Below are 26,614 nucleotides of genomic sequence, written 5' to 3'. Positions count from 1 at the left end.
TTGGTCAAAACCTAAAAAGGGGGGAAATAGTGGGCGGGCGCTTTCGAGGTTCACCTATAGTAGTATGTAAAACGTAGGCAATGGCTAAAACATACTTAGGGTAGAGTCACGTGTGAAAATAATTTCAGGAAGTTACATGCTCAGTAATTACATACAAAAGAGAGTTTGACCTAGTTTAGCTGAATGAATATTCATCCTGCACAGTATTATCGAGTTTAATGTGCGATAAAACGTCGTGGTAGGAAACCTAGCAACCAAACAAGCGGCCAATACACACACACGCGCGCACACACACTCGCACGCGCACATTGCTTCAAATAAATTAAAAACGTTTCATCGGGAGTTGGAAACAGAATAATTTGTAATTTTATACACTTTGAAGTCTTTGAGATTTCTAATATAAATGATATCTTGGTTTTAAACTTGAAATATATATGTGTGTGTGAGAGAGGTGAGAGTCTGAATGGCGGCTGTGGGATGAACCCGTAGACAGCTATTCATATGAGTGACGTTCAAACCGTCCAATGAGAGCGATTCGTGTAGCGCCTTCTAATCCGGAGCCAATCGTATCCTCTTTGGGCGGGTGTTAAGGAAAAAGCCACGCCTCTTGAGAAAAAAAGCTCTACTGGGGTTGTTTTCAGAAGGGAATTTTTTGGGGTCAATTTTCTTGTATTGGTTATTATTATTATCATTATATTTTTAAATATTTAACCCGATGTAGCGTTTTATTGAGAGCATGCGTTCGGAACCGGCAGCACAGACATACACACGCACCATTGTTTTAGTATCGAAATAGTTATAAGTTGATTGGGATTTTTGTTTGAAGTCGCGGTGTGAAGCTCAACAGCAACTCGACTAGCGTAGCAACTACCCAGGAGGTGAGTGTGTACTGTTCTCTGTCTGGGGTTTGTTCGGACAGAATCAGAGGACATTTATTTATTAATTTATTTATTTTTACAAATATCGTCTCTTCAAGGCTTTTCACTGAAGATTAATACTCGGTGTGTGTGAGATGTGCGCGTGCGTGAGTGTTTAAGCCGCTAGCTCTCTCTGTGTGCATGTGGCTACTGCGCCTACTCTGAAATCTGCACTATAACTCAGTAGTCGAGCTCGCTCCCAGGACACACGGGTCATCACGGAGCTTATGTTCAACTAAGTAAATAAAAATCAAACTAGTGTGTTCGTGCATACAAATCCGCGAGCTGGTCTTTGTTTGTGTGTTCGCGCGCGGGTGCGCGTGCGTATGTGAGTTGTTAGCTAGAATGCTAAGCTCATGTAACGTCGCTTGTTCAGGGTTTGTTGGTGTGTTTTTAGTGTTTGGTTTGAGCTCTGTGACAGGCCTTGGGGCGGCGGGAGGGGGCGGATAAAACACAACACAAACACACAAAGAAAAACAACACAACACACTGAACTACTCTGGTGAATGAGGGATTACGTCAGACATGTGTTTTGGTTGTGCTGCTTGTGCACGCGCTGTAGATCAAGCTCACGAGCTTGGGGTAAATCTCAAAGTAAGGTTACAAGTTTGTTGTCCAAACGAGACCTGAGTGTGTGTGTGTGTGTGAGAGAGAGAGAGAGAGGGAGGAGGCGCCTTGGTTAGGGGTGTGTGTGTGTGTGTATGCGCGCGCGCGCGTGCAAGCAGCACAATGGCGTAATGCTCAGCTCTGCAGCACGCCTCCTGTGTGTCCACAAGGCAAGGGAGCAAAACTCCAGCCTGACATTTGTCCTCCTCACACACTCCTACACCTAACATAATCTTGCTGGTGGTGTGATGAGTATGAAGCAGGTGTGTGTGAGAGACACGCTGCACAATGAGGAGGCACACACACATGCATTCTCAGCTTTCTGTGTGAAAGTCATAGCAAAACTATACACTAGGATCATTTTACAGAGCGCTCAACCCTATATAAAGTACAGCGTACTAGTCAAAGGGCAAAGACCCCAGTGTGCTGCTTAGCCCTGTGTTTCAGTTAGAAACATATTGAACTAGACTGAAAGTTGTAGATTTGGGCTGCTAGTTAAAGGAAACCATCATGTAGCACATCAGGTTGTGACCAAAAAGTCTGCAAGTTGCCGATGTTTTGATCTCACGTCACGTGTAAAGGATGTCAAACGAGTCTTTTAAGCAGGAAAGTTATAAAGTCTTTGCAGTGCTTCTTTATTGTACAGTTTTGTTGGTTTTTCTACAAATCTGCATGCTCCTGAGTGAAGGTGAGGAAGGTCTGTGGTGAAGGTGAAGAGGGTCTGTGGTGAAGGTGAAGAGGGTCTGTGGTGAAGGTGAAGAAGGTCACATGTCAGGTGACCCAGCAGGTGTCAGGATTGGGAAGAACAGCAGCAAGGTGCGGCGTATGACTGCGATGTGTATAAACACAGAATTGAAAGTCAGTAAGGCAGTCAGTAAGGCAATTTTAGGGCTGCAGCTAACAATTATTTTCGTAATCGATTAGTTGGCCGATTATTTTTCGATTAACGGGGGGGGGGGGCTTTCAGTACCCTTTTTTATTTATTTTAAATAAAACCCCCAAACTGAGTTAAAATATAAACTTCAGAATAAAACTTTACACATCTCTTTGTCCAATTATATAAGACTGAAAAGACACACACACACATACACACCAGAATATATATTATTCATTTAGGACTGTAGTTTAATTCGGTGCTTTTTTTGCATCCATTAAAAAATAACACACACATACTGTTATATAGTATACTTATAATATATATATGTGTGTATATTATATATACCTATATATACAAGTTTCTGTTACCCGCTGTCTTTAGACATTATTTTACTTGTGTTTACTTTTGGTCGTAGTGTTTTAATTAGACATTACAGATCTTACTCACGCTACGCTGTGTATCAGCGCAGGTACACCGCGCGTGAGGAGCAACGCGGCCTCGTTACTAACACATCACTTCCATTATAATAAACGACATAAGTTACACTGCAAGCGCGCAAAATACAGCATATAATGACAAGAAACTTAAATTAAACTAAACCTTTTAAGCAACTCGCACCAGTTTCCCCTGCCCCTCTCACACAGAGGAGCATTTTGGATATAAATATGTTTGTGCTCGTGCAGCACTGTTTGATCTCCACGGTGTTTAATTTAAAATATTCCCTGCCTTAGAGGACTTTCTTCCTCAGTCACGTGATGATTTCTCCTCCCTCTGATGAGGACTGAGGTCATGTTGGGAATAAAAGGTAACGTTGATATAAACAGTAAACTGAAGAAAGTCGCTGCCGGTGACTCTGGGTATCCGCTAAAGCTAGCAGCGTCGCATTACGTGCGTATGACGTCATGTGCCGTCGACTAGGAAGCGGCTTATACTTCAGGTTAGTAAAAAAACCGCTAGTGTTATATTTGAGATGATATTACCTTTCTAAAATTCACACACTAGACAGTAGATTACATAGTGCATAGTGTAAGTGTATAGTACTTCATTGGGACACAACTTTAGTATTTACTCTCCAAAGCGTGTTTTCTGAACAGAAGTAACGTAAAGAGTAAACACACCCCGTGCCGCGCGCAGACCAACTAATCCATAATGACATTCATTGACAATGATTTTCATATTTGATTATTATCGATTTTGTTGATTAGTTGTTGCAGCTCTAGTCAGAACATTTAACCATCAGACTGTTTTTGGTTCACGTGCTGAAGGAGGAACATCTGCAACACCTAAGATACTAAAATCTTTATCATCTCTGGGTTTTTTTGTTTGTTTGTTTTTAATGAACCAGACACTGAACCTGAAAGGGAACCACCTGCCAGTACCGCTCAGTGTGTTTAGTAACCACGGCGATTACAGCGGGGATCTCATTTTAGACATTAGAACTATTACAGAATTGCAGTCACTGAATTCATGATTTCCAAATAGGAGTAGATTCTGGCTGGGCGATATGATGGTAAAACATCCTAATCACCATAAATACAATTTTCAGAGACATCGTGGGTGTAGTGCTGATGTGTCCCCCCGGCGCCCCCCCCCCCCCCAAAAGTAGTATTTACTAACTGCTGATTTAATGTTAATTTTGTAGTACACCTTTACAGTTGTAATGTGTATTTTCTATTTTAGGTTTATTACAATGCCTAAAGTCCCCATGAAGTGCTTTGAAATGCGCAGCGTTATCCGATGTGTTGACGCCGTGTCCGCTGAAACAGGAAGTAATGGCGGGACGTATCGCATGGCTCCTCCCCCCCACCGTCAACCGCCATATGTACGTCCGCCCGGGTTTCTGGTTTCAATCCTTTTTCTGAAACGTGCTTGATGCGAGTCACACTCGTGTCTAGAAATGATTCAGAAGCTGGTGGTGTGTTGTTCTGAAAGTGTCGTAAGTAGAAACGTATTTCAGTCGAATGGTGAAATATAGAAATAAGATCTCCATTGTTTTCCTGATCAGTACAGTTGCACTGGTAGATGTGGCAGTTTTAAAAAGGCCACGAAATACACAACCGATGGTGAAAAAGATTTAAATGAGGTGTTAATAGTAAACACAAGGAATTTACACCTTGTATTATAAATCCTGATTTACATTTCTTACGATACAGCGTGTCTGTCGCTATGATGTTGCGTCTCTCTTTGTCGTCGTGACAGAATAAACGTATTGAGATGTATATTTTATTCATGTCTCGTGAAGCTTATATCAGGACAGGTCTGGTATCGTGGCTTTAGTGCATCGTCATGACCCGGTTTAAACACCGACCCGACGGCACGATGTACTGGTGGAATTAAAAGATGGTCGAAGTGTTTTGTCGTGCTTGTAGTTTCTGCGAGTCGTGAACGAAAGCCTGAAGATGACTGAGTCATTTCTGGAAAGGTAAATATCCGCTGTTTGGTGGTTCTGAACTTTAACTCTTGGAGTTTGGAGTTCTACACTTGTGGTCTATGCAGATTTCTTCCAGGTTCTGTGCACAACATTCATGAGAACATAGGAATAGAGAGCTTTTCAAGCAAGAACACAAATGGCTTTAAGGAGTTTAAAACCCATGGTTGCACAAAAAGCTTTTGATCTGAAGGTGTGTGATTAAACGTGTGAAATCGGTGTCGTAGATAAAAATATAATCCTGCCGACGTGTTCATTTCTTTCATTAGAAAACTAACATTTTATTTACAAAAAATGTTTTTAAAACTAACGTCTCGGAGTGAAATATTCCGAAAAGCAGGCGATAAGAGTCCGGCGTCGGTGTGAACTCCTTTAATACTGTTTAAAAAGCATCTCGGGGAAATTCCTCAAGAAATCAGTCGAGAAAATGCCAAGAATACATTTCTGGAAATTCTTGGCGAAAAGGGCGTTGATTTTGAAGATGATAAAATATTCAATTATTTTGATTTATTTGGGATTTTTTATCACGACCTAATTCCCATAGTTCCATCTGTGTTACTCCAGAGTTTTAATGACTTTATTACTATTCTAAAATGTGGAGAATTAAATAAATAAGAATGAGTGTGTGTAAACTTTTGATCGGTAGTGTAAATGTGCAGTGGAGTTGCTTTTGTCGTTTTTTATTTGTTTGTTTGTTTGTTTGTTTGTTTGTTTTTAACTACCGCAGGTTCACCTTAATCCAAATCTTGTCTGAATTCAATTTAAATTCAGTTTTATTTGAATAGCGCTTTTAACATTGGACATAGTCCCAAAGCAGATTTACAGAAATATATCAAATTAGTATGTGTACATTTTTAAATCCCTAATGAGCAGCCAGAGGCAACGGTGGCAGTTAAGGAAAAACTCCCTGAGACGACCTGAGGAAGAAACCTTGAGAGAAACCAGACTCAAAGGGAACCCGTCCTCATCTGGGTGACACCGGATAGTGCGATTATAAATAAATACACCCCTTCTATAGCTGTGCTGATGCTACATGCTCTAATAGTGCAGTTGTGTGACTCCAGTGTTTACATGAAGTCAGGTTTCGATCTTACAGGTAAAGCTCCTACTCCACCTGGCCTGGAACACTGGACATTCTCAGTGATCTCTGGCTCGCATCCGATTCAGCCGCTGTGTGTTCAATAGAACAACGTCTAATAAAGTACAAGTTTAAGATCATGTTTTTGTTCTGTTGTTGATATGTAACGGATGAGGTTAGAGATAAGTCTGACAGTTCAGTGGTCACCCCAGTCCAGGGTTACTGAGTTTGTGGTGCCACCCGCAGGTCTTAGTGCCCCCCCTGAGTATGAGTTCAGAATGAAGCGGCGTTTGGATGATCAGGACGCGGGCTTTGCGGCACAGCAGCGCAGACTTCCAGGAGGCCCCGAAGGCTTCCAGCACAGGGTTCTGGCTCCAGCGCCGGCGGTGTACGAGGCTGTGACTGACAACGTGCAGCCCACCTCTGGCCTTCAGTACCCTGTACCCCAGAGCTACCAGGTACACGCAACACAGCTACACGCGACACTCAGTTACGCACAACACACACAGCATTAACTCAGTTATGCACAACATTCCCAATTACTCCATTACACACAGTCATTCAGTTACGCACAACATTCCCAATCACTCCGTTACGGACAACATTCCCAATCACTCCATTACACACAACATTCCCAACCACTCCATTACGCACAACATTCCCCATCACTCAATTACAGTCATTCAATTATGCACATTCCCAATCACTGTTACGCGCAACATTCCCAACCACTCCATTACGCACAACATTCCCAACCACTCCATTACGCACAACATTCCCCATCACTCAATTACAGTTATTCAGTTACGCACAACATTCCCAACCACTCCATTACGCGCAACATTCCCCATCACTCAATTACGCGCAACATTCCCAATCACTCCGTTACGCGCAACATTCCCAACCACTCAATTACAGTCATTCAAATATGCACAACATTCCCAATTACTCAATTATGCATAACAGTAATTTATTACACACAGCATTCCCAATCACTCCATTATGCACAACATTCCCAATCACTCAGTTACGCGCAACATTCCCAATCACTCAGTTACACGCAACATTCCCAATCACTCAGTTAAGCGCAACATTCCCAACCACTCCATTACGCACATTCCCAATCACACAGTTACGCACAACATTCCCAATAACTCAATTAGACACAACATTCCCAGTCACTCTGTTATGCGCGACATTCCCAATCTCTCACTGTATAGTGAAGTTGCCCTGATTAACAACACTGTTTCATTTTCTTAATTTAAACCCCTGTTCATGTTTTGAGAACGAACACACTGACGGCTTTACCTCTCTGGCAGCACGGATCAGGGAAGACGAGATTCATCAGAGAAAGATGTTTTGTTGCTCCACTCCGAAGTCAGACAGCAGGTTATTACGGTTCTACAAAATAGCGGAAAAGGAAACGCATATTCCGAAATACAACACAGATTGTTTTTGTCAGTCTTAAAGCCGCAGACGTCGTGTTTTTCGACAGACATTGAAATTGTCCGACTTGACAGACATCACGATAGAATCTGCAATTCCCGTTGCTATCGTCGGTCGTCTCAAGCCTATGCAGCACAGCCAGGGCGTTATAGTGCAGCCCAATGACGAGAGCCGTGCAGACAGAAATCCAGCAGTGTGTTAGTCTATCAGGCGGCAATGAAAAAAAAACAGAACTTGATACTGCAATAATTCTGTTTGCATTTACTGTAATAAAATAGTAAAAGCATGACAACTCTGAGTCCCAAGAGTCCAAGTAAGCTTTGGCTTACTACTGGTGTGTTTTGTGGTGGTTCTCTGTAGGTTCCTGCTGTGGCTCAGAGCTCTGGAGGTCATGGCCATGCTCCAAACCCTGCTGCCCACAGCAGCTCCCATCACCACAACTCTGCTGTACAACCACACGGCCCTGCGCTGGTCCAGAGTCACGGTCACCCACCCAACCCCACTGCCTCTGCACCCGGCCAGCAGCAGTTCCAGAGACTCAAGGTAAGACTACAAGTGGAGACTCTGACCATGAATCTACACTATATGGCCAAAAGTATGTGGAAGCCTGATCATCACTGCCATATGTGGGCCTTCTCCAAACTGCTCCACAAACTTGCATGTTGTAGCGTTGCACTTTTCCTTCACTGGAACTGAGAGGCCCAAACCTGTTCCAGCATGACCGTGTCCCTGAGCACAGAGCAAGGACGCATTGTCCTGTACATTATTTTTTTACCGTCCCTGGGATGACGGGACGTCGTTAGTCTGGAGCTTTGTGCGTTCTGTATAAACACTAGACAAAATCTCAGGTCATCAGGAATTTCCGAGATTATTCAAACCAGCACGACCGTGCCACGCTGAAAGTCACAGAGATCACGTTTCTGCCCTCGTTCTGATGTTTGACGTGAACTGAAGATCTTGGAATGCATCATTTTATGAGTTGTAAACAACAACATTTTTATGTTTATTATCGAATCATAATGTTGAAAAAGGATTTTAAATGAAGTTTTTAGCACTTATTGTACTTTATTGTTCAAAAGGGTGAGTGTGTTGTTTTTTTTTTATTGTTTTATTTTTTATGATGTTTACAAGTCATCTACATATCCGAGCGAAAAAGGTACAGATGTGTGACGTTTGTGCAAGGAAAACAAACAAACGTGTAAAAACTCCTCTTTTGTTGTTTTGCAGGTGGAGGACGCCCTGTCCTACCTGGACCAAGTGAAGCTGCAGTTTGGAAGTCAGCCACAGGTTTACAATGATTTTCTGGATATCATGAAAGAGTTTAAGTCTCAGAGGTGAAGATCAGTTGTTTTATTCATTATTATTATTATTATTATTATTATTGAAGTATTTATGAATCAAGTTTTTTTTCCCCTCCTCTCCACCCTCGTGTAGTATTGACACTCCGGGTGTGATCAGTCGAGTGTCCCAGCTCTTTAAGGGTCACCCCGACCTCATCATGGGCTTCAACACCTTTCTGCCGCCTGGATACAAAATCGAGGTGCAGACCAACGACCTGGTGAACGTCACCACGCCGGGGCAGATCCACCACATCACACCACACGGTATCTCGGTGCAGAACATCCCCCTGACAAGTCCAGCACCGCACCAGAGCCATCTGACTGCACAAGCCTCCAGTACAGGCACTGCTCCCTCCACACAGCCTTCACAGAAGAACAAGGTAGTACTAGTCTCGCATGTGTGTGTCTGTCTCGTGCACTTAGAGGTGGAACAGTAGGAAGAAAATAACATTCAGTTCAAGTTTGTTGTGGTTATATGCTGTATTTTCGCGCTTGCAGTGTGAATTCTGTCGTTTATTATAACGGGAGCGATCTGTAAGTGCTGTATTTGTAACGCGGCGTCGCTCCTCACTCGCAGTGTAGATGCGGCGATTCACAGTGTAGCACAGGTAAGATCTGTAATGTCTGATTAAAACATGAATTAAGTTGTCTTAATGTTAAGTTTTATTCTGAAATTTATATTTGTAAAACTTAGTTTGTGGATTTTATCTTAATTAAACAAAAAAAGTGCAGTGGGAAAAAAATCTGATTATTCGAAAAAAATCTGATTATTCGAAAAAGAATCGGACGATTGATCGATTATGAAAATAATCGTTAGTTGCAGCCTTAATCGGTTTACAGTGATGATTAATCAGCAGAATCGATCAATCGCTCAACCTCTACAGGATATCGCTTTTTCTTTTCCAATAGCGATACTAAAACCTCGAGTATCAGTCGATTCCGATCTCCAAGCTTTAAAAAAAATAATAATGATGATGATGATGATGATTTTTAACTGAAGTAAACTTCCAAGCAAAAATCACTTCCATTCAATAATAATACATTAATCATATAAAGTGTGTATAAAATAAACATTTCCTGTTCAAAAATGTAATTTCAGGTCCGATTCCAATTTTAGCTGTTTGTTATAGGATCCCGTATCCGGTACGTTTTCTCCGATAGCCGGTCCACCATTTTGAATAGTAATCCTGACCATCTCGAATTTTAGGCCTGTGGTGCCTTTGTTAGAGTTCGGTTCTTCAAACTCCGGTATTACTGAGCAGAGCTTCAGTTCACTAAACAAACAGCTGCACCTTGACGCAGCGGTTTAGTTTCTGTTGCTCTGCATTAAAAGTCCCTCAACATGTTGAAGTGATGAAAGTAAGACTTATCATTATTTATCTGCTTTATTAATTCCTTACACCCCAAATCACAGTCTGCGCTCCACACAGTGTAATCTGTTAACTGCTCCACAAACCCGCTTAAAATCTACGGGTGACGGGGCTTTTTCTGTCTCTGCTCCCTCACTGTGGAACTCTCTTCCTCTCGAACTTAGGGAAGCTCAGACCTTTGGCATTTTTAAAGCTCAAATCAAGACACACTTTTTTAAACTTGCATGTACTGTTGATGTCTACTTTTATTATTGTTGTTCTTGTTGTTGTTGTTCTTATTAACTTTTATAATTTTTTAATATAGTTATTTAACGAGAAGTAATTTTTTTTCAAATAAATATATTCATATTAACAGCGTTTTCATAATGACGACTACTCACACCAACTGCGATTATTTAAAACATTTGCCCGCATTAGCACGTTAACTCTGAGTTGTTCACGTGAGTCTTGTGTTTGAGTGTTTGTCTAAAGCGAGAAACTAAAGCGAGGCTCAGGTTCGCACAGGAAGTGCAGAGGAAAAAATGGCAGCACATCGGTTTGTTCCAGCAACCTTAATAACCCAATGCTTCAATTTTAATAAACATCTGGAGCACTCAGCTGTCGAAAACTAAAATACCTCGGCCATTGAATGCTTTACAGTTGCATGACGTTAGCTTAGCGGTGATTATGGCTCTTAGTGCGACAATATAGTCATGCTATATGTCCTTTGGCTTGTCGTCCTCATTTGCCTGGAAGCCAAAGTATTTCCAGAAGGAACTCCTGCTGTTTGCTTTGTTTTCAGTTTAAACCTGCTGCAATTTCCATTTTAGCTAAAAGTGCTGTTCCCGTGCACTGTAAACGAAAGGAGTCTGGGCTGCTCTACCGTGTGTGTGTGTGTGTGTGTGTGTGTGTGTGTGTGTGTGTGTGTGTGTGAGAAAACATGAGTGGCAGGAAACCATGTGGATGGAATCACTACTGCGCAAAATGAGTATTAGTACCATTTCAACTTTTCAGAATCAATAAATCAATAATTTTTGACAAAGCACTACTCTGAAATGGCTCAAAATGTCTAAACGTAGCACTAACCTTCAGATAGCAGAAAAACGTGAACAAGCGTGCAAAAAATCCCTTATCATTGGGCCTGGCTGTGTGTGAGGTCATGCTGGTCTGCTGTAATGCACAGGCGTACACCACAAGATCCGAAATGGAGATAAAACACACGCACACGCGCGCTACGTAATTTCACTTAGGGGTGTACTCACTTTTGTTGCCAGCGGTTTAGACATTAATGGCTGTGTGTTGAGTTATTTTGAGGGAACAGCAAATTTACACTGTTACACAAGCTGTACATTCACTACTTTACATTGTAGCAAAGTGTCATTTCTTCAGTGTGTGTGTATATATATACATATATATAAAGTGAGAATAAAAATGAAGGAAAAAAAAAAAACAACGCAAACGCAATCCTGGTCTCGCCAACCCAGACCGGGTCGTAACAAATGTAAACATCCAAATCACACAAAATAAATCCAAGTTGGAGAAAAATAAAATAAAAACAGAGTCCTACTTGTAGCTTTGAATAGTTTATTGAAGTATTCCATGTCATACGATCTAGAATTATTTACTTTCTCTAGAACTGTTCCAGAGCCAGGGATTGTATTCGGTATTACTAAGGTCCAGATACATTAGTTACTTTTTACTTCACATAATAAACTGAAAAATAAGAACCCTTGCTTGTTGTCACGGAGACGTTTTCTTTGAGGAGATGTTTATTTAAAATTTCTGGAAGGAGTCTTTCTAAAAGCGAGAGGTAAAACGCTAGCTTTACATTTTCCACCACAGGAAAGTCTTTAGGCTTATAAAGGAAAATGCTAAAGGTTGACGCTAAAGGTATGGTTTAAGAGAACTAAGACACTTGAGGACATGCAGTTATTGGAAAACAATCAGCAAAAGGTCTTGCATCTGACTGCATCACATCACAGTACGCCACGTCGTGTTTTATTTCTTACTCAATCCCAACAAATGAATATTTTTATACGCCTCTCCTCTCGTCCTCTTCAGCCGTCGCAGTCTCCAGCACTCACGCCCAGCAGTCAGCCCAATCCGTCCATCCCACCATACGCCTCGCCCCGTTCCCCACCTCTCCACCCCCACACCCCCATCAGCAGCACCCCCAACGCCCCCCCACTGCAGAACAACCAGCCTGTGGAGTTCAACCACGCCATTAACTATGTCAACAAGATCAAGAACCGTTTCCAAGGCCAGCCAGACATCTACAAAGCCTTTCTGGAGATCCTGCACACATACCAGGTAGAGGGTGTTATTACACAGCCTTTAACTCTTTCTTTTATACCAGATCTCACCTGTTTACTCTCAGCGTCTCTTCGTCTCTACAGAAGGAGCAACGTAACGCTAAAGAGGCAGGGGGAAACTACACACCAGCCCTGACTGAGCAGGAGGTTTACGCTCAGGTGGCACGGCTCTTCAAGAACCAGGAGGACCTGCTCTCAGAGTTCGGACAGTTTTTACCAGATGCCAGCAGCTCTGTGGTGAGGGATCGCTAGTAAATCCACAGAAACTGAAAACACCACCTGAACTTGAGATTTAGGATTGACATTTTTAAAGCCGATGTGTCACTTTGGCACAGTCGTGTGAGCCGTCTTTACTCACCAGCTTTCTCTTTCCTTCTCCGTGATTCTCTAGCTGCTGGGCAAGACTACGGCGGAGAAAGCCGAATCTGTGCAGAATGATCATGGAAGTACTGTAAAGAAACCACAGCTGAACAACAAGCGGCCGAACCAGAACGGCTGTCAGATTCGCAGACACTCTGGTTCCGCTGCAACCACACCACCAGTAAAGGTAACGCTTAAAAACTCTGTAAAATTTTATTTACTGCAGTTTGGTTATTTGACAATTTGCCACTAGCTAGTTTTCAACAAGGGTGAAGTCTCTCTGCGACGCGTGGAGCCGGTCACCGCTTTTTTTCCCCCCGAACTGCTGCACATGCTACGTCACAGCTTAGCTGAACACTCGGACCTAGGCATTAGAGCGATGTAATCGGACATCTGAGATGATTGACATGTGAACAGATGTCGATGTTTGACAGGCGATAATGGCCTCTGCATCGTAGGAGAAAGAACTAATAGAGAGAATTGAATGGCGGTGGTCAATGATTGGTCGTTGGGAAACGGCGGTGGTCAGTGATTGGTCGTTGGGAAACGGCAGTGATCAGTGATTGGTCATTGGGAAACAGCGGTGATAAGGGATTCTTTTTTGGGAAACAGTTGAGATTAGTGATGGGTCATTGAGAAAAAAGAGCGCTGACTGCACTCTTTTACGTTCATGAGCTCACACTGTGATTCCCGCTATAGGCACAAAGCGGAAACTGCAAATAATAGTGAAAAAACCTTCCGCTCTAGTCTGCATCAAAGGCGGTGAGTATAGTGAGGAATTGTTACATCCCTAAATGCTCTAATAGTTCCAGTAAACAACCCTATCTCAGTTTTCATTCTTTTCCAAATGACGAAGAAAAGGTGGATTCATGTTATTTGGCGGGATGAAGGCAAAGTTTTTGCAGTTTTAAAAGGGAGCACGTACGTGTGCGCTCAGCGTTTCAGTGTCTCACTACTCATCAATAGGAAGGCTCTCGTCGGCTTTATTTAATTTTTTCCCCCTCGTTGGCTTTAAATATAATCTAAATAAACAAAACCATATTCTGTACATCACTATCTACAATTTAATATAAACATAACGTTAACTTAAACTGACGAGCTTTTAATAAACTGCAACCGCTGCAGCAGCAAGCAGATAGTATTTGATTTGTTGATCACTTGTTATAAGCTGGATGTTTGGGTTTGTTTAATACGCTGTGTGTGCATGTGCCTTTCAGAAAAAGCCTAAGTTACTGAATCAGAAGGAGTCTTCTGTAGCAGAAGCCAGCAAGCATGGAGTCGGCACGGAGTCTCTGTTCTTCGAAAAGGTCCGAGTGAGAATTACCGCCGCGAAGGCACGGGTCAGCTTGTTTTTTGTCTTTCTGGTCATCACATTTACTCGTCTCCGTGTTTTCTCGAAGGTGCGGAAAGCATTACGGTGTGCTGAGGCTTACGATAACTTCCTGCGGTGCCTGGTCATCTTTAACCAGGAAGTGATCTCACGTGCTGAGCTTGTGCAACTGGTGCTGCCATTCCTGGGGTGAGTACAGCCTCATCATTCCCACTACGTGTAGCTTGTCCTGTATTACTCAGTTCTCAGCTGTTTGCGGTAACCTGTGCGTTAATAGAAATCAAATACTCTAATCTCTACAGGAAGTTCCCAGAGTTGTTCACCTGGTTCAAGAACTTCCTGGGCTACAAGGAGATGTCCCATTTGGAGAGCTACCCCAAAGAGCGGGCAACAGAGGGCATCGCCATGGAGATAGACTACTCCTCGTGCAAGAGGCTGGGGTTTAGTTATAGAGCACTGCCTAAGAGCTACCAGCAACCCAAATGCACAGGGAGATCCCCGCTATGTAAAGAGGTGATGAGTCGTCTTAACGATGCGCAGTTAATTAACTGGACTGAAACCAGCTACGAGTCGGCCAACTATTTTTCAGTACAGTCGTATCAGTTAACGAGGCACTTCGGTGTACCACTCGTGGACTGATGTGGGTTTTTTTTCCCTCTCCAGGTGCTGAACGACATGTGGGTCTCGTTTCCTTCCTGGTCAGAGGACTCGACCTTCGTCAGCTCGAAGAAGACGCAGTATGAGGAGCACATCTACAGGTGCGAGGACGAACGTTTTGAGGTGAGACCTTAGCGCTTAATAAAAAAAGCGTGTCATTCTTTGATGCCAGTGATTGCACAAAAAGTTAAGAATGAACTTTTTTAGAAAATCCGGGATAGCAGTGCTTGTTCTCCTTGCACCTGATTCAGTGGTGTATTTTCAGCTTACTGTCTTCACCGTAGTGCACTATATGCAGGAAATAGATATTTCCAAGTTTAAATACAAGTTGTAATGTAGAGGAGTCTGTTATTTTAACAAATTACTGAAAAATATATACCGATTCCTTCTTTCCTGCTTTTTCTTCTTTTTGTTATTATTTATTATTAGTAGTAGTATTAGTGCTTAATGTTGCATATGAAATTATTTTTGACTTTTTCTAAATGCCACTTACACCATCGGTCAAAAGTTTGTGGACACTCGACTGAAATGTTTCGTGATATTAAAAACTTTTTGATCTGAAGGTGTGTGATTAAATGTTTGAAATCAGTGTTTTAAACAAAAATATAATCACACCGACGTATTCATTTCTCTCATTAGAAAACTAACATTTTATTTACAAAATAAAATATTCCGAGCAAAATATTCCGAAAAGCAGCTGATAAGAGTCCAGCGTAGGGGTGAACTCCTCTAATACTGTTTAAAAAGCATCTCGGGGAAATTCCTCAAGAAATCGGTCGAGAAAACACCAAGAATACATTTCTGTAATTGTAGGCTAAAAGGGCGTCGACTTTGAAGATTCTAAAATACTCAATTATTTTATATGTATTTTTGGATTTTTATCACAACATAATTCCCATCGTTCCACTTGTGTTACTCCAGAGTAACACAATTTATTATTATAAATTATATTATTATATTTATTATTGTTCTAAAATGTGGAGGAACAATAAAGTATGAGTGCGTCTAAACTTTTGACCGGTAGTGTATATTAATAAAGGAAAGAAAAAACATACCTTAAATGAAAATAAAACCTTCTAATGTGTTTATTAACACAAATTGTTAATATTCAGGTCTAAAATATTTAAAAAGTTGACGACTGTGATATCATTTTTGAAGAAATTCTAGCAATTCTTGACATAAACACAGTTTAGGACTGTTCGAGGAAAGATTTTAGGCATGAGACAGAATATCGTTGTCTGAATATCATGACGCGAAATACTATTTCTGTGGAAAATACATGACGAGCTCTCACTCGGCACAGCAGCAGAGCGAGTCACATACAGAGCGCAGCGTTTGCGAGTGGGAACCTAACTACCTTGAATCGTGAAAGACCTACAGTTTTTCCTTACGTTGACTGTGTGTAAGTGTTGACACCGTGTATGCATGAAAAGGTTAAAGACCAAATAAAATCCAGCAACAAAAAAAAAGCCTGACCTTTCTACTCCGCTTTGGTAAACTAGAAAGAAAGACGTTTAAAAATCATTGTCACGAGTACGTTATGTTGTGATGGATTTCCTCCTTTCGAATCGTTCACCTGCAGTTGGACGTGGTTTTGGAGACCAACCTAGCCACTATCCGGGTGCTGGAGTCCGTGCAGAAGAAGCTCTCGCGCATGTCCGCGGAAGAACAGGCCAAGTTCCGACTGGACAACACGCTTGGCGGCACTTCTGAGGTCATCCACCGCAAGGCCATACACAGGATATACGGAGACAAAGCTCTAGACATCATTGATGGACTGAAGAAGAACCCTGCTGTCTCCGTCCCCATCGTACTTAAGAGGTGCGTAATCAGAAAGAGCTGACGCTGACACGCTTCCCGCCGGCTCACGCCTTCTCTCCCACTTCTGTGGGATTTATATCTAGTCAGTGACGTTATTCATACCTTATACCAGTGTGACTGAATTATAGAATCCGATTGGGCAGAAGGTGTGCGTTATTGTGTCGGACAGTAGCTCCAGCTGTAACATGTTTGTTTGTTTTTTTTATTAAAGCGCTCGTTATTATAATACGTTATTGTTACTATAGCAACGGCTCATGCACAGGGACTGGGACGATGGACGCGTCACCTAATCTAAGACCAGTAGTAATAAACAGATTCATATTCACTCTAAAGGTACAGCTTTTACCTCAAACTCTTACAAAGCATAAACGCTGGAAACTAAACGTTAAATAAACTAAATCTGCGTACAGAAAGGTGCAGTTTAGTTTAACAATTTTAAAAAGCTTCGCCATATAACTAATCACTTTGATTATGTTGGAGCATCTGCCATACACATCTGTGAGTTACTTTAAAAATAAATAAATAAGAAATGAGCAATGTATAGTAAACGTGTGATATAAACACCTGGCGTTACTGTGAGAGCTGCTGTTTTAGACCGTTAATTATAGACACATCTTCTGACCAATCAGGTTCGAGAATTCTGCAGCACTGCGGTACCATGCATAATAACAGGGTTCGTACGAGGTGCTTGAATTTGGCTTTTTCAAATACTGGAAAACCTTGAAAATAGCCATTTTATTATGTAGTGGTGCTTAAAGAGTGCTCGAATTATAAAAAGGCAATATTGTCCCTCTTGCGACGGTGAGACTCTGTGATTCTTCAGTTAACGTGAAAGTTGTAATATGAGCTGTAACGAGTCGTTCTGTCCGCATTCAAGGTTAAAGCTGAAGGAGGACGAGTGGAGAGAAGCGCAGCGGGGCTTCAATAAGATCTGGCGCCAGCAGAACGAGAAATATTATCTCAAGTCCTTAGACCACCAAGGCATCAACTTCAAGCAGAACGACGCCAAGGTGCTCCGCTCCAAGACCCTCCTCAACGAGATCGAGAGCATTTATGACGAGGTAAAAAAACTGGGTGTGTTTACCAATAGTGTGTGTGTGTATACATATATCCTTATCTAGTTATTTTACAATAGCAAATTGTTAATTACAATAAAAAGTTGATTACAATAGCAAAATCTTTGTCCATCAAAACACAAAATCAAAAACTTGTGACTTCCAAGAAAAAATAAAAAATGGACCAAAATAGCGCTTTAAAAGTTCCGGAGTTCAAATTAAAGAAGAGTTGTTCAAATTATTTGAACATTTAAAGAACTATTAAATACCTCGATCTGATTGTCATTTGTGAAGCGCCAGGAACAAGTTTCGGAGGAGGCGGGGACTCCGGCGAGCGGCCCTCACCTCACCTTCACCTACGAGGACCGGCAGATCTTGGAGGACGCGGCTGCCCTGATTATCCACCATGTCAAGAGACAAACCAGCATCCAGAAAGAGGACAAGTACAAGATCAAGCAGATCATCCACCACTTCATCCCTGACATGCTGTTCTCTCAGCGAGGTGCTCTGTCCGATGCCGAGGAGGAAGAGGAAGACGAGGAGGACGCCGAGCTCGATGAAGGAGGCTCCAAGAAGCACAACGGTGTCACCGGGAGTCCCAGCAAGTCCAAGCTACTGTTCGCCAACACACCGGCTCAGAAGCTGCGCTCCTGCGACGACGCCTACAGCCTCTTCTTCGTCAACAACAACTGGTACATCTTCCTGCGGCTGCACCAGACGCTGTGCACGCGCCTCCTGCGCCTGTATAGCCAAGCCGAGCGGCAGATCGAGGAGGAGCTGAAGGAGCGCGACTGGGAGAGGGAGGTGCTCGGTCTCAAACGGGACAAAAGCGACAACCCCGCCGTCCAGCTTCGGCTCAAGGAGCCTAGTGAGTAGATGCAGATCACAAAAAAGTTGTTTTGATTTATTTATAACTGATGTTCTGATTGTGTGTATGGATCATTCTCTCTCCCAGTGGACATCGATGTTGAAGACTACTACTCCGCCTTCCTGGAGATGGTGCGCAATTTACTGGATGGGAACATGGAGGCGTCTCAGTATGAGGACTCCCTGAGAGAGATGTTCACCATCCACGCCTACATCGCCTTCACTATGGACAAACTCATCCAGAGCATCGTCAGGCAGGTCTGTACCGCACGCTCTCCTCTCTCAGTCCCGCACTTTGTATACTGTGTCTTGTAAATTGGTCCCGTGTACAATTATTTTATTTTTTAGCCAAGGTTGTGTGATTGGATACATGAGAAGCTGTGGGTTTGCTGCATCTGGTATAAATCTGACTCATCTTTTTTTACGAACAATTTCACTCAACGTAATCGCCAGCTTTAGTTTGGATGTACCAACATTCAGTTTCCCTCATAACATGGATTAGGGTTGGGCCATACAATGAAATTGTCTCCACAATCTGTTTTTAAAGAGAGATCTAGTGCATCGTGATACCAAACAGTCAGTTTCACGCTAAACACTCAGACGTGGCATCCCAGTTTATTTTATGAACCAGATGTTGCTTTATTCGCTAATACATCACATGCTCCCCCAAGACACACACACGCTCCCTCAACACACACATACACTCCCCCGATACACGAACACACCAATAATAGCCAAGAGTAGGCGGGATCCTTAGCGAACTTTTCCTCCTCGTTGTTTATTTATCAACACGGTAGCATGGAGAAATTTGTTGAACCCAGTTGCATCACAGGAAGTGGGCATGAGGAACAGCACATCAGCCCGAAACAGCTGCTTCGAAACGCCTTAAAACCTCAGCTGTACACAGAAGTGCAATCAAAACCCAAACGACGAAACACACGTCGCTTATGTAAAAATGTTCAATAAAAATGTCAAACCAACTCATCTAATACAATGTTTCCTTTTGCAGCTGTTTCCCATTAATTACCTCGACTACGGAGGCCGCCACACTGTCAGAACGAGCCGGAAATATTTTTACACTTCTCATAATATCGTTAAAGATCTCTGTTCTGCGCCATTGTGAAACATCTCTCGCCCCATTTCCACAATTAAGAATAGTTTAAGCACTGCTTATCTGATTACAGGTGTGAGCGAGGTGTAGGACACCTTGGACATGGGCTAGAAGGCATAATAATCTTATTTACGAGACGGCATCACGTCAGAAGTAAATCTTTCACCGAAACGAGTCTTTCCATCCCATCGAAGCAACGTTTGGAGTCTCAGCAGTGAAGTCACAACCCTCGGTTACTAAGCCAGTGATTTCTTAGCTAGGGACTAGGGCTGAACGATTATGGCCAAAATGATAATCCCGATTATTTTGATCAATATTGAGATCTCGATTATTTATCACGGTTATTTATTGATTTTAGGGACAACATATTTTTATTGCACTTTCACATTTAAATAAACAGACCGCTGCTTTTACCTCCATGTTGTGCTACATTCCTGCTCATGTACAAATCTTTACATCAAATTAGACTGATCCTTAAAGCACATCATCTCGTAGAAGCAAAACATAAATAAAATTGTACCCAAAATATAGGATGAGTAAAAGTAAAAATGCCATCAACCAAATGAAAATGTGAAATCAAATACAACAATATGCAACCAAATGAAAACAGTTCAGGCGAATGTAGGAAAGGCAATAACAGTGTTTACAGGAGGAGAGACGCAAGACAGTTTATTTTAGGAGCACTTGTGAACCTAATTACAAAAGTTTAAGAGCACAGTTGAAGTTTTTTTATTTTATTATTATTATTATTTTTTTTAGAGATGGTAACATTAATGTGCCACAATATAACACACAAGTAGGCATGAGAAAACTTGAGCTTGTCAATTATGACAGAATTTAGGAACATAGTGTGAGCCAGGACACATTAATTTACCTTCTGATAAACTAAATGTAATATTTTCAGTGAATTTTACAGACAGTATGCAAAAAAACAACCGTTAACCTGTTCCACCTTGTAAACAAATACAATAAACATCGATGTTCAGTGTTTGAAGTCTGCTCCTCTTAAATATATTTAAAGCTAGACTATTAGACATTTCCCACTGTCATGGTTCTGGGCTGGAGTCAGTTCTCGAACCGCTCTGTGTGTATTGTGTGTGTGTGTATATATCTGAATAATCTCATATAGGATGTGACTGGGTGAGTTCATTTACCCGTCAGATGGAAAGCGCTTTAGTTTAACGGTGTTCATTACTGACGCTCCCATCAGGATTTTTACGACCGAAACCGATCCAGATACCAATCTTTTTTGTTTAAGCTTTAATCAGGAGGTCTGTCATAAACAGTTAAATGTAAGCTCTCTGCTCATGGTCACTGTTAATTGAATTAAAATAATAGCAATGAGAAATACTGTTGGTTAATTGATAAATAAACAAGCATAAAATATTTATTTTTAAATATCTTAAACAATAAAGAGTCCTAATTAAAAGTAGACTAACACAAAAATGATCCATATTAGGAAAAAGGCTAATAGCTTTCTAGGAAATAGTGAACTAAGCTTAATGTCAAATTGATATTAAATGCAACCCGTAGTAATTAAACATTATTTCATTTCTCATATTATTTATATTTTATGAAGTTATTATAATATCTATTTTTTTTTTATCTATATTTAGATGCATTTTGGACTTCCTGTAGTTTTTATTCCGATTGTATTATACAACTCCGAACAGGTCACTCGCACCGGTGTGAATAAATATTTATTCACAGTCGCACAAAGTACTGTTCAGTCGCAAACGCGAGTGAAATGGTCACACTGTAGAGCCCTGAGTTTATCTGCAAAGTTTTTTCCTGTTCGGCGTGATGAGGTTTAATGTCCCCGACAACCTCTGTAGTGCCATTTAGCATCATGATTTCTCCTTGCACAAGCGCTGGAGCTCGAAGCGAAACTGGCTGCTCTAAATGCTAACTAGCGCTAAAATGCTAACGCCGTTTCCGGGTTTGGCATTACAAAATGACGTCATCCCTGCGCAGCTCTATGTGATTGGCTGTAAGTTTAGGAAGCGCTTGATTTGATCTGCAGCGGAGTTTTCTATGAGCGGAGGATGAACTTTAAACATCAATATCACAGTCGATCATGTTCATTTAATCGTGATCGATATTCGATTAATTGTGCAGCCCTACTAGGGACTCACAGTTAATTACGAAGAGTCTTACTCTTAGTGAACGGTTATGGACATGGTGATATCAGCTGGCTGGATCGCTCTCTTTTAACATCACAAGAATGCAAATTGGTTGAACACTTCCTGTCTATTAACAACTAATAAAGACACCCTGTATTTACATAATATATTACATAATGTCAATCGAAAACTATCAAGATTTATGGCATGGATTGGCCGCCATAAGCGTTCCCCCCAGAAGGTCAGAGGTCCACACGCAAAGTCTGACAAAATCCTGTGGGAGACACTGGTTCAGATTTGTGTTGAAAAGGTCCTTTGCCTCCACGGTGTCTGTTATTCTTTTTCTTGGAGGTTCCTTGTAGAGCTGTGTGTTTCCTTGTAGAACTTCATTTTCATCAATAGGGAAATTAATAATGGTTGCTCTGTTCAGTTACTTGGTCTTAAAAAAAAATTGTGATAAAATCATGATTGTGATCGAGTCTGAGAAAAAAATTTCCCCACCTGCAACTTGGATAAGGAAGAAAAAACTGAGCTATTTTGACACACGTCTCGTTTTTGTCTCTTGTGGCCGGTATAATCAGACACCGTTTTTATCCAATCTGCTTATATATTTACTGATGTTTACTTTATCGCTAACCGGTTTCATCCGACATCTATGGATTAACGAGTCAATAGGAAACAAAATGAGAATGTCGCATTTCTGTGTCGATAAACCCGTCGGTCAGAAACAAAAGCACCGAGTAAACCTGCTGTGTGTCATCGCTTTATATTTTACTTCAGTTTTTGTGTGTGCGTAATGTGTGTTTCATATTTATTTGTTAATCATTGATCTTTTTTCTGTCCTTGATTCATTTAATTTGTCACCAATAAAAGAAAGAAGCAAACCCTTTTTAAAATTATATATATAATATAAATTGCCTTTTTGTACTTCGAGCTCAGATATCGGTACCATATTGGAAAAAGGGGAATCGGTGCATCTCTAGTTACTTGCGCTTCTTTGTTTTTCTCTGTACAGCTACAGCATATAGTGAGTGATGAGATCTGCGTGCAGGTCACAGATCTGTATCTGTCCGAGAGCAGCAGCAGTGCCACAGGTGGCTCGCTCTCCACGCAGACCACGAGATCCGCCGCCGAGTCGACCTACCAGCGCAAAGCTGAGCAGCTCATGGCTGACGAGAACTGCTTTAAGGTAAACGCTACACTATCTCCGCACTACATTGCTCGTGTTGATAGTCTGTTTGTTTGAAGTAACAAGTACAACATATAGCTGCAAGTTGTGATTAAGGGGGCCAAGCACTTTCTGGCCCCACCCCGTGGCGACAGAGGAAGACCAGAAGCAACTTGTTACTCGGTACTTGTTCCAGAAGCAGCTCAGTATAAATTTGAAGTACTGAGATATCTGAGATATTGCCTCTCTTCCTGTCCTCCTTACGTTACAGATGAACTCAAACCTTGTTTGTCGCTAACAATACAAGATTCGTAAAAGTGTTGCTGAGATATGACCTCACTTCCTGGTTAGAGAGACTTAGCAGTCATATTGGTTTGCAGGTTATGGATGAAATGTTCGGGTCGGTCTCCCGGGTCAGTCTTCCAAATTTTATGGTTATCGGACAAAATTTGTAGGAGAAGAAGTGAGAAAAATTCAAAATGGCGTGAAATCCAGTATAGCTTGAACTCGACATGACCTGAAGAATCGGAGTGAAGTGGAATTGTGTGTTTACGGCGTTATTATTGTAAACGCATGTCCAAATTTGACCTGTTGTCAAATTTGCTGTGAAGGTAGTCGAGACAGTCCTGTATTACTGTACCAAATTCCATAAAAGGCACACAGAGCGTTCAATAGTTCCACAGACTCGCACTGGAAGTATTATAATAAGAATAATAATAAGAAGAAGAAGAAAAACAAAACATGCAATTCCTTCGGTGCTTGGCCCCCTAATGAGTAAGGTGGTAAATAAGTAAAGAAATAAAATATGCACTCAAAAATGAATAAGTGGTATGTAAGAATTGATTACAAAGATTAATAAAATAATAATAATAACGCTGACCTTTAGGGGTGGGCGATATGACAGAATGATCAAATCACAATTCTCAAAGGCTTTTCTACAAACCCCCGTGTGTATTGTGATATACAGGTTTGTGATGTAAGACTCTCAGCAGTGCAGTAGTGTAACAATACAAAACCGGTTCCTTTTCTGATCCCAATCCTGCTGCTCTCCATCCCGTATCGTTTCGCCTTCGTCAGTTTAAAGAAAGTCATTTCAAAATAATTGCGATAAAGATATCATGATAACCGTAATATCTCAGTAAAGCACATTGTGATCAGTAGCTGTGTCACGATATCGATACTGCATCGTCGTGTCGCCCAGCCTCGCTCATTGTGAAGATTATTGTTTGTTTATGCGTTTATCTTACGCTGCTTCTCTCGTAGCTGATGTTCGTTAAGAGTCGAGGAAACGTGCAGCTGACGATCGAGCTTTTGGACACGGAAGAGGAGAACTCAGATGAGCAAGGGGATTCGGAGGTGAGGCGCTTTCTCCTCTTTTCCTCACCATGCACATATTTGTTTCATCACTGTTAGAGAAAGTGGCGTTGTCGTGTTAAACCCTGTGGAAACCGGTGTTCTGATTCATCTTTATCAGTGTAACATTCAGTGTTCACTGTGAATTTATTCTGTGTGTGTGTGTGTGTGTGTGTGTGTGTGTGTGTCTCTAGCGCTGGGCGGATTACTTGGACCGGTATCTTAGTGCTGATGTGATGTCCCCCGAGCTAAGAGAACACCTGGCGCAAAAGCCTGTTTTTCTTCCAAGGTATTAATATCTGATGTATAGCATCTTCAGTCTTGTTAAACATTACATGCCCGGGTTTTGTTTGGTTTTGTTTTATTTTTCTTGAGAGGAGACTTCAGTTCCAGGCATGTCCATTTAGTCCCTATAAGTTGTCTTATACATTTCTCACTCTGTTTTGGAAGGAGTCTGTAGCCAAAAACATAATTTACACCTTTCTCGAAATGTAGCTGATCATCAACACGTCCTCTGTCCAACATGTAATGGACGTTGATCTTTTTTTTTCTCCTCTTCTCCTCCCTCCCACTTTTGCTACAGAAATCTGCGGCGAATCCGGAAGCGTCAGCGGGGATGTGAGCAGCAGGAGAAGGACGCAAAAGATGGCGGAAAGAAGGAGAACTCGGAGAACATGAAGATGGAGTGCATGTTCAAGCTCAACTCCTACAAGATGGTGTACGTGTTTAAGTCTGAGGACTACATGTACAGACGCACCGCACTGCTGCGAGCTCATCAGGTAAAGCCCTAGTGTTCATCAAGCGGCTCCAGCCCATGCTTTATCCACAAGGACATGGGTGTTTTAGTGTAACAGAAGTCTTTCTTTGCTGTCCTTACGCATGTAGTGACCATTTGTGAAGCTTTGACAGATTTGAATTTTGGCCAAAAAAAATTGTTTTAGGTCTTATATACCCAGTCTAATATATAGATAATAGATTGTGACAGTTTAATAAAAAATACATCTTAACATACATTTAAAAAAGCCTTTTTTTTCTGAGCCATCGTTTCGAAGCCATGAAGAAGGTATAGGTCCGTTATTAGTAACCTAACCTCCCTGTGCTCTCGTGTTAGTGTTTTCACTACAGTGTTGGTGTTGTAGTGTCGTATATGTGTTAAGTAAGGACTAACACATGACAGACTGGGCGTTTATACAAGGATAATGCGTGCCACAGATTTATAGAGATCGACCAATATTGTTTTTTGTTTTTTTTATTACCGATTCCGATTATTTGCGAGTTTATGTCCCTGGTAACCGATAAACAGAACAGATATTATTTTATTGTTGCTTTACTTCTGTTTTTGGAACGATGATAACATCACCACTGAACTGAACAAACCGTTTTATTTATAACAATTTTGTTCATTTCACTTCCTCCTTGCGTACAAAATAAAACAACTCGTATTTATACACCAATAAATAGAGGGGTCTGAAAGAGTACAAAAAATTAAAGTGCACTGTTATCACTGTCCTGTGTTTGTTTTTTTCTTTTTTATAAAGTAAAAGCTTCGATGAGGTAAACAGATTACGTGACTCCATGAGTTCGTCTTTATTTCTTACCACCAAGCTGCTGAAACTACTTATCAAGCGTTTATGTAACACATCTCATTTGTGCATTAATGGCTATGTTAAATAAAGTTTATTCATTAAAACAAAGCAAGAATACTTGCCTGTGCACACCGTTGTCGACTCATCTCCCCTCAGATACAGCAGTGATACGATGGCGGTCCTGCGCGCAATTCTTAAAACGCCCACAAGATGGCGCCATTTATCGGTTGAGCCGATATTACAAAACCGATATCCCATTATGGAAAAATGCTTTAGATTGAATGTGAACCATCTGAGAGATAAGTTACTTCCTGTTATAGCCTGGTTAAACAGTCATTCCCTCAGCAGTTCTCTCTCTCTCTCTCGCCATTTTACTGTGAACCTAGAAAGCGTGAACTCCTCTGTCCTCCTGCTGGGCCACGTTACAAAGTACCGTGACTGTAACTGTTACAAAACACTGACACCAGCAACTTTTTCCATAAATGTTGAATGAACATCACCACGTCAACGATTATACATTTAACACGTTTCTTAAAAATCCCTTTTATTATGTATCTTGGTTTATGTCGATTGTCCACCATACAAGTCCCTGTGTATGAGCTGTTACTATAGAAACAATAACGTATTAGAATGAGCGCACTGATGTGAAGAAACAATTCACGCCTTCTGACCAATCAGATTTGAGAATTCAACCATGCTGGGGTATAAGCTTTTTGACACTTCTAGACTTGAAATTGTACTTTTGATGTAGAGAATAAAAATTTTTGGTGTTGCACAAAATAACTGAACGCAAGGAACAATACAGGAAGTTGATGGGTGGCTGTTATGAA

General features: G+C 41.4%; 1 protein-coding gene across 1 annotated transcript in view; it reads left to right on the top strand.

Annotated features, from left to right (window-relative positions):
- Positions 1-26,614, top strand: part of sin3aa (SIN3 transcription regulator family member Aa) — a 30,283-nt gene that overhangs the window by 1,514 nt on the left and 2,155 nt on the right. Inside the window, exons 2-20 of the mRNA XM_053642045.1 lie at positions 6,153-6,364; positions 7,713-7,895; positions 8,580-8,686; positions 8,787-9,072; positions 12,103-12,351; positions 12,438-12,590; positions 12,745-12,900; positions 13,931-14,020; positions 14,114-14,232; positions 14,346-14,556; positions 14,707-14,823; positions 16,283-16,521; positions 17,399-17,582; positions 17,871-18,444; positions 18,532-18,701; positions 22,693-22,866; positions 24,109-24,201; positions 24,393-24,487; positions 24,782-24,977. Coding sequence (XP_053498020.1) covers positions 6,185-6,364; positions 7,713-7,895; positions 8,580-8,686; positions 8,787-9,072; positions 12,103-12,351; positions 12,438-12,590; positions 12,745-12,900; positions 13,931-14,020; positions 14,114-14,232; positions 14,346-14,556; positions 14,707-14,823; positions 16,283-16,521; positions 17,399-17,582; positions 17,871-18,444; positions 18,532-18,701; positions 22,693-22,866; positions 24,109-24,201; positions 24,393-24,487; positions 24,782-24,977 — 3,576 coding nt within the window. The 5' untranslated portion in view covers positions 6,153-6,184. The remainder of the gene's footprint in view (positions 1-6,152; positions 6,365-7,712; positions 7,896-8,579; positions 8,687-8,786; positions 9,073-12,102; positions 12,352-12,437; positions 12,591-12,744; positions 12,901-13,930; positions 14,021-14,113; positions 14,233-14,345; positions 14,557-14,706; positions 14,824-16,282; positions 16,522-17,398; positions 17,583-17,870; positions 18,445-18,531; positions 18,702-22,692; positions 22,867-24,108; positions 24,202-24,392; positions 24,488-24,781; positions 24,978-26,614) is intronic.

Source organism: Ictalurus furcatus, chromosome 14 (assembly GCF_023375685.1).
Source record: "Ictalurus furcatus strain D&B chromosome 14, Billie_1.0, whole genome shotgun sequence".
Taxonomy (NCBI): domain Eukaryota; kingdom Metazoa; phylum Chordata; class Actinopteri; order Siluriformes; family Ictaluridae; genus Ictalurus; species Ictalurus furcatus.
Note: the sequence above shows the minus strand (reverse complement) of the source record. Positions and strands in the feature narration are given on the sequence as shown.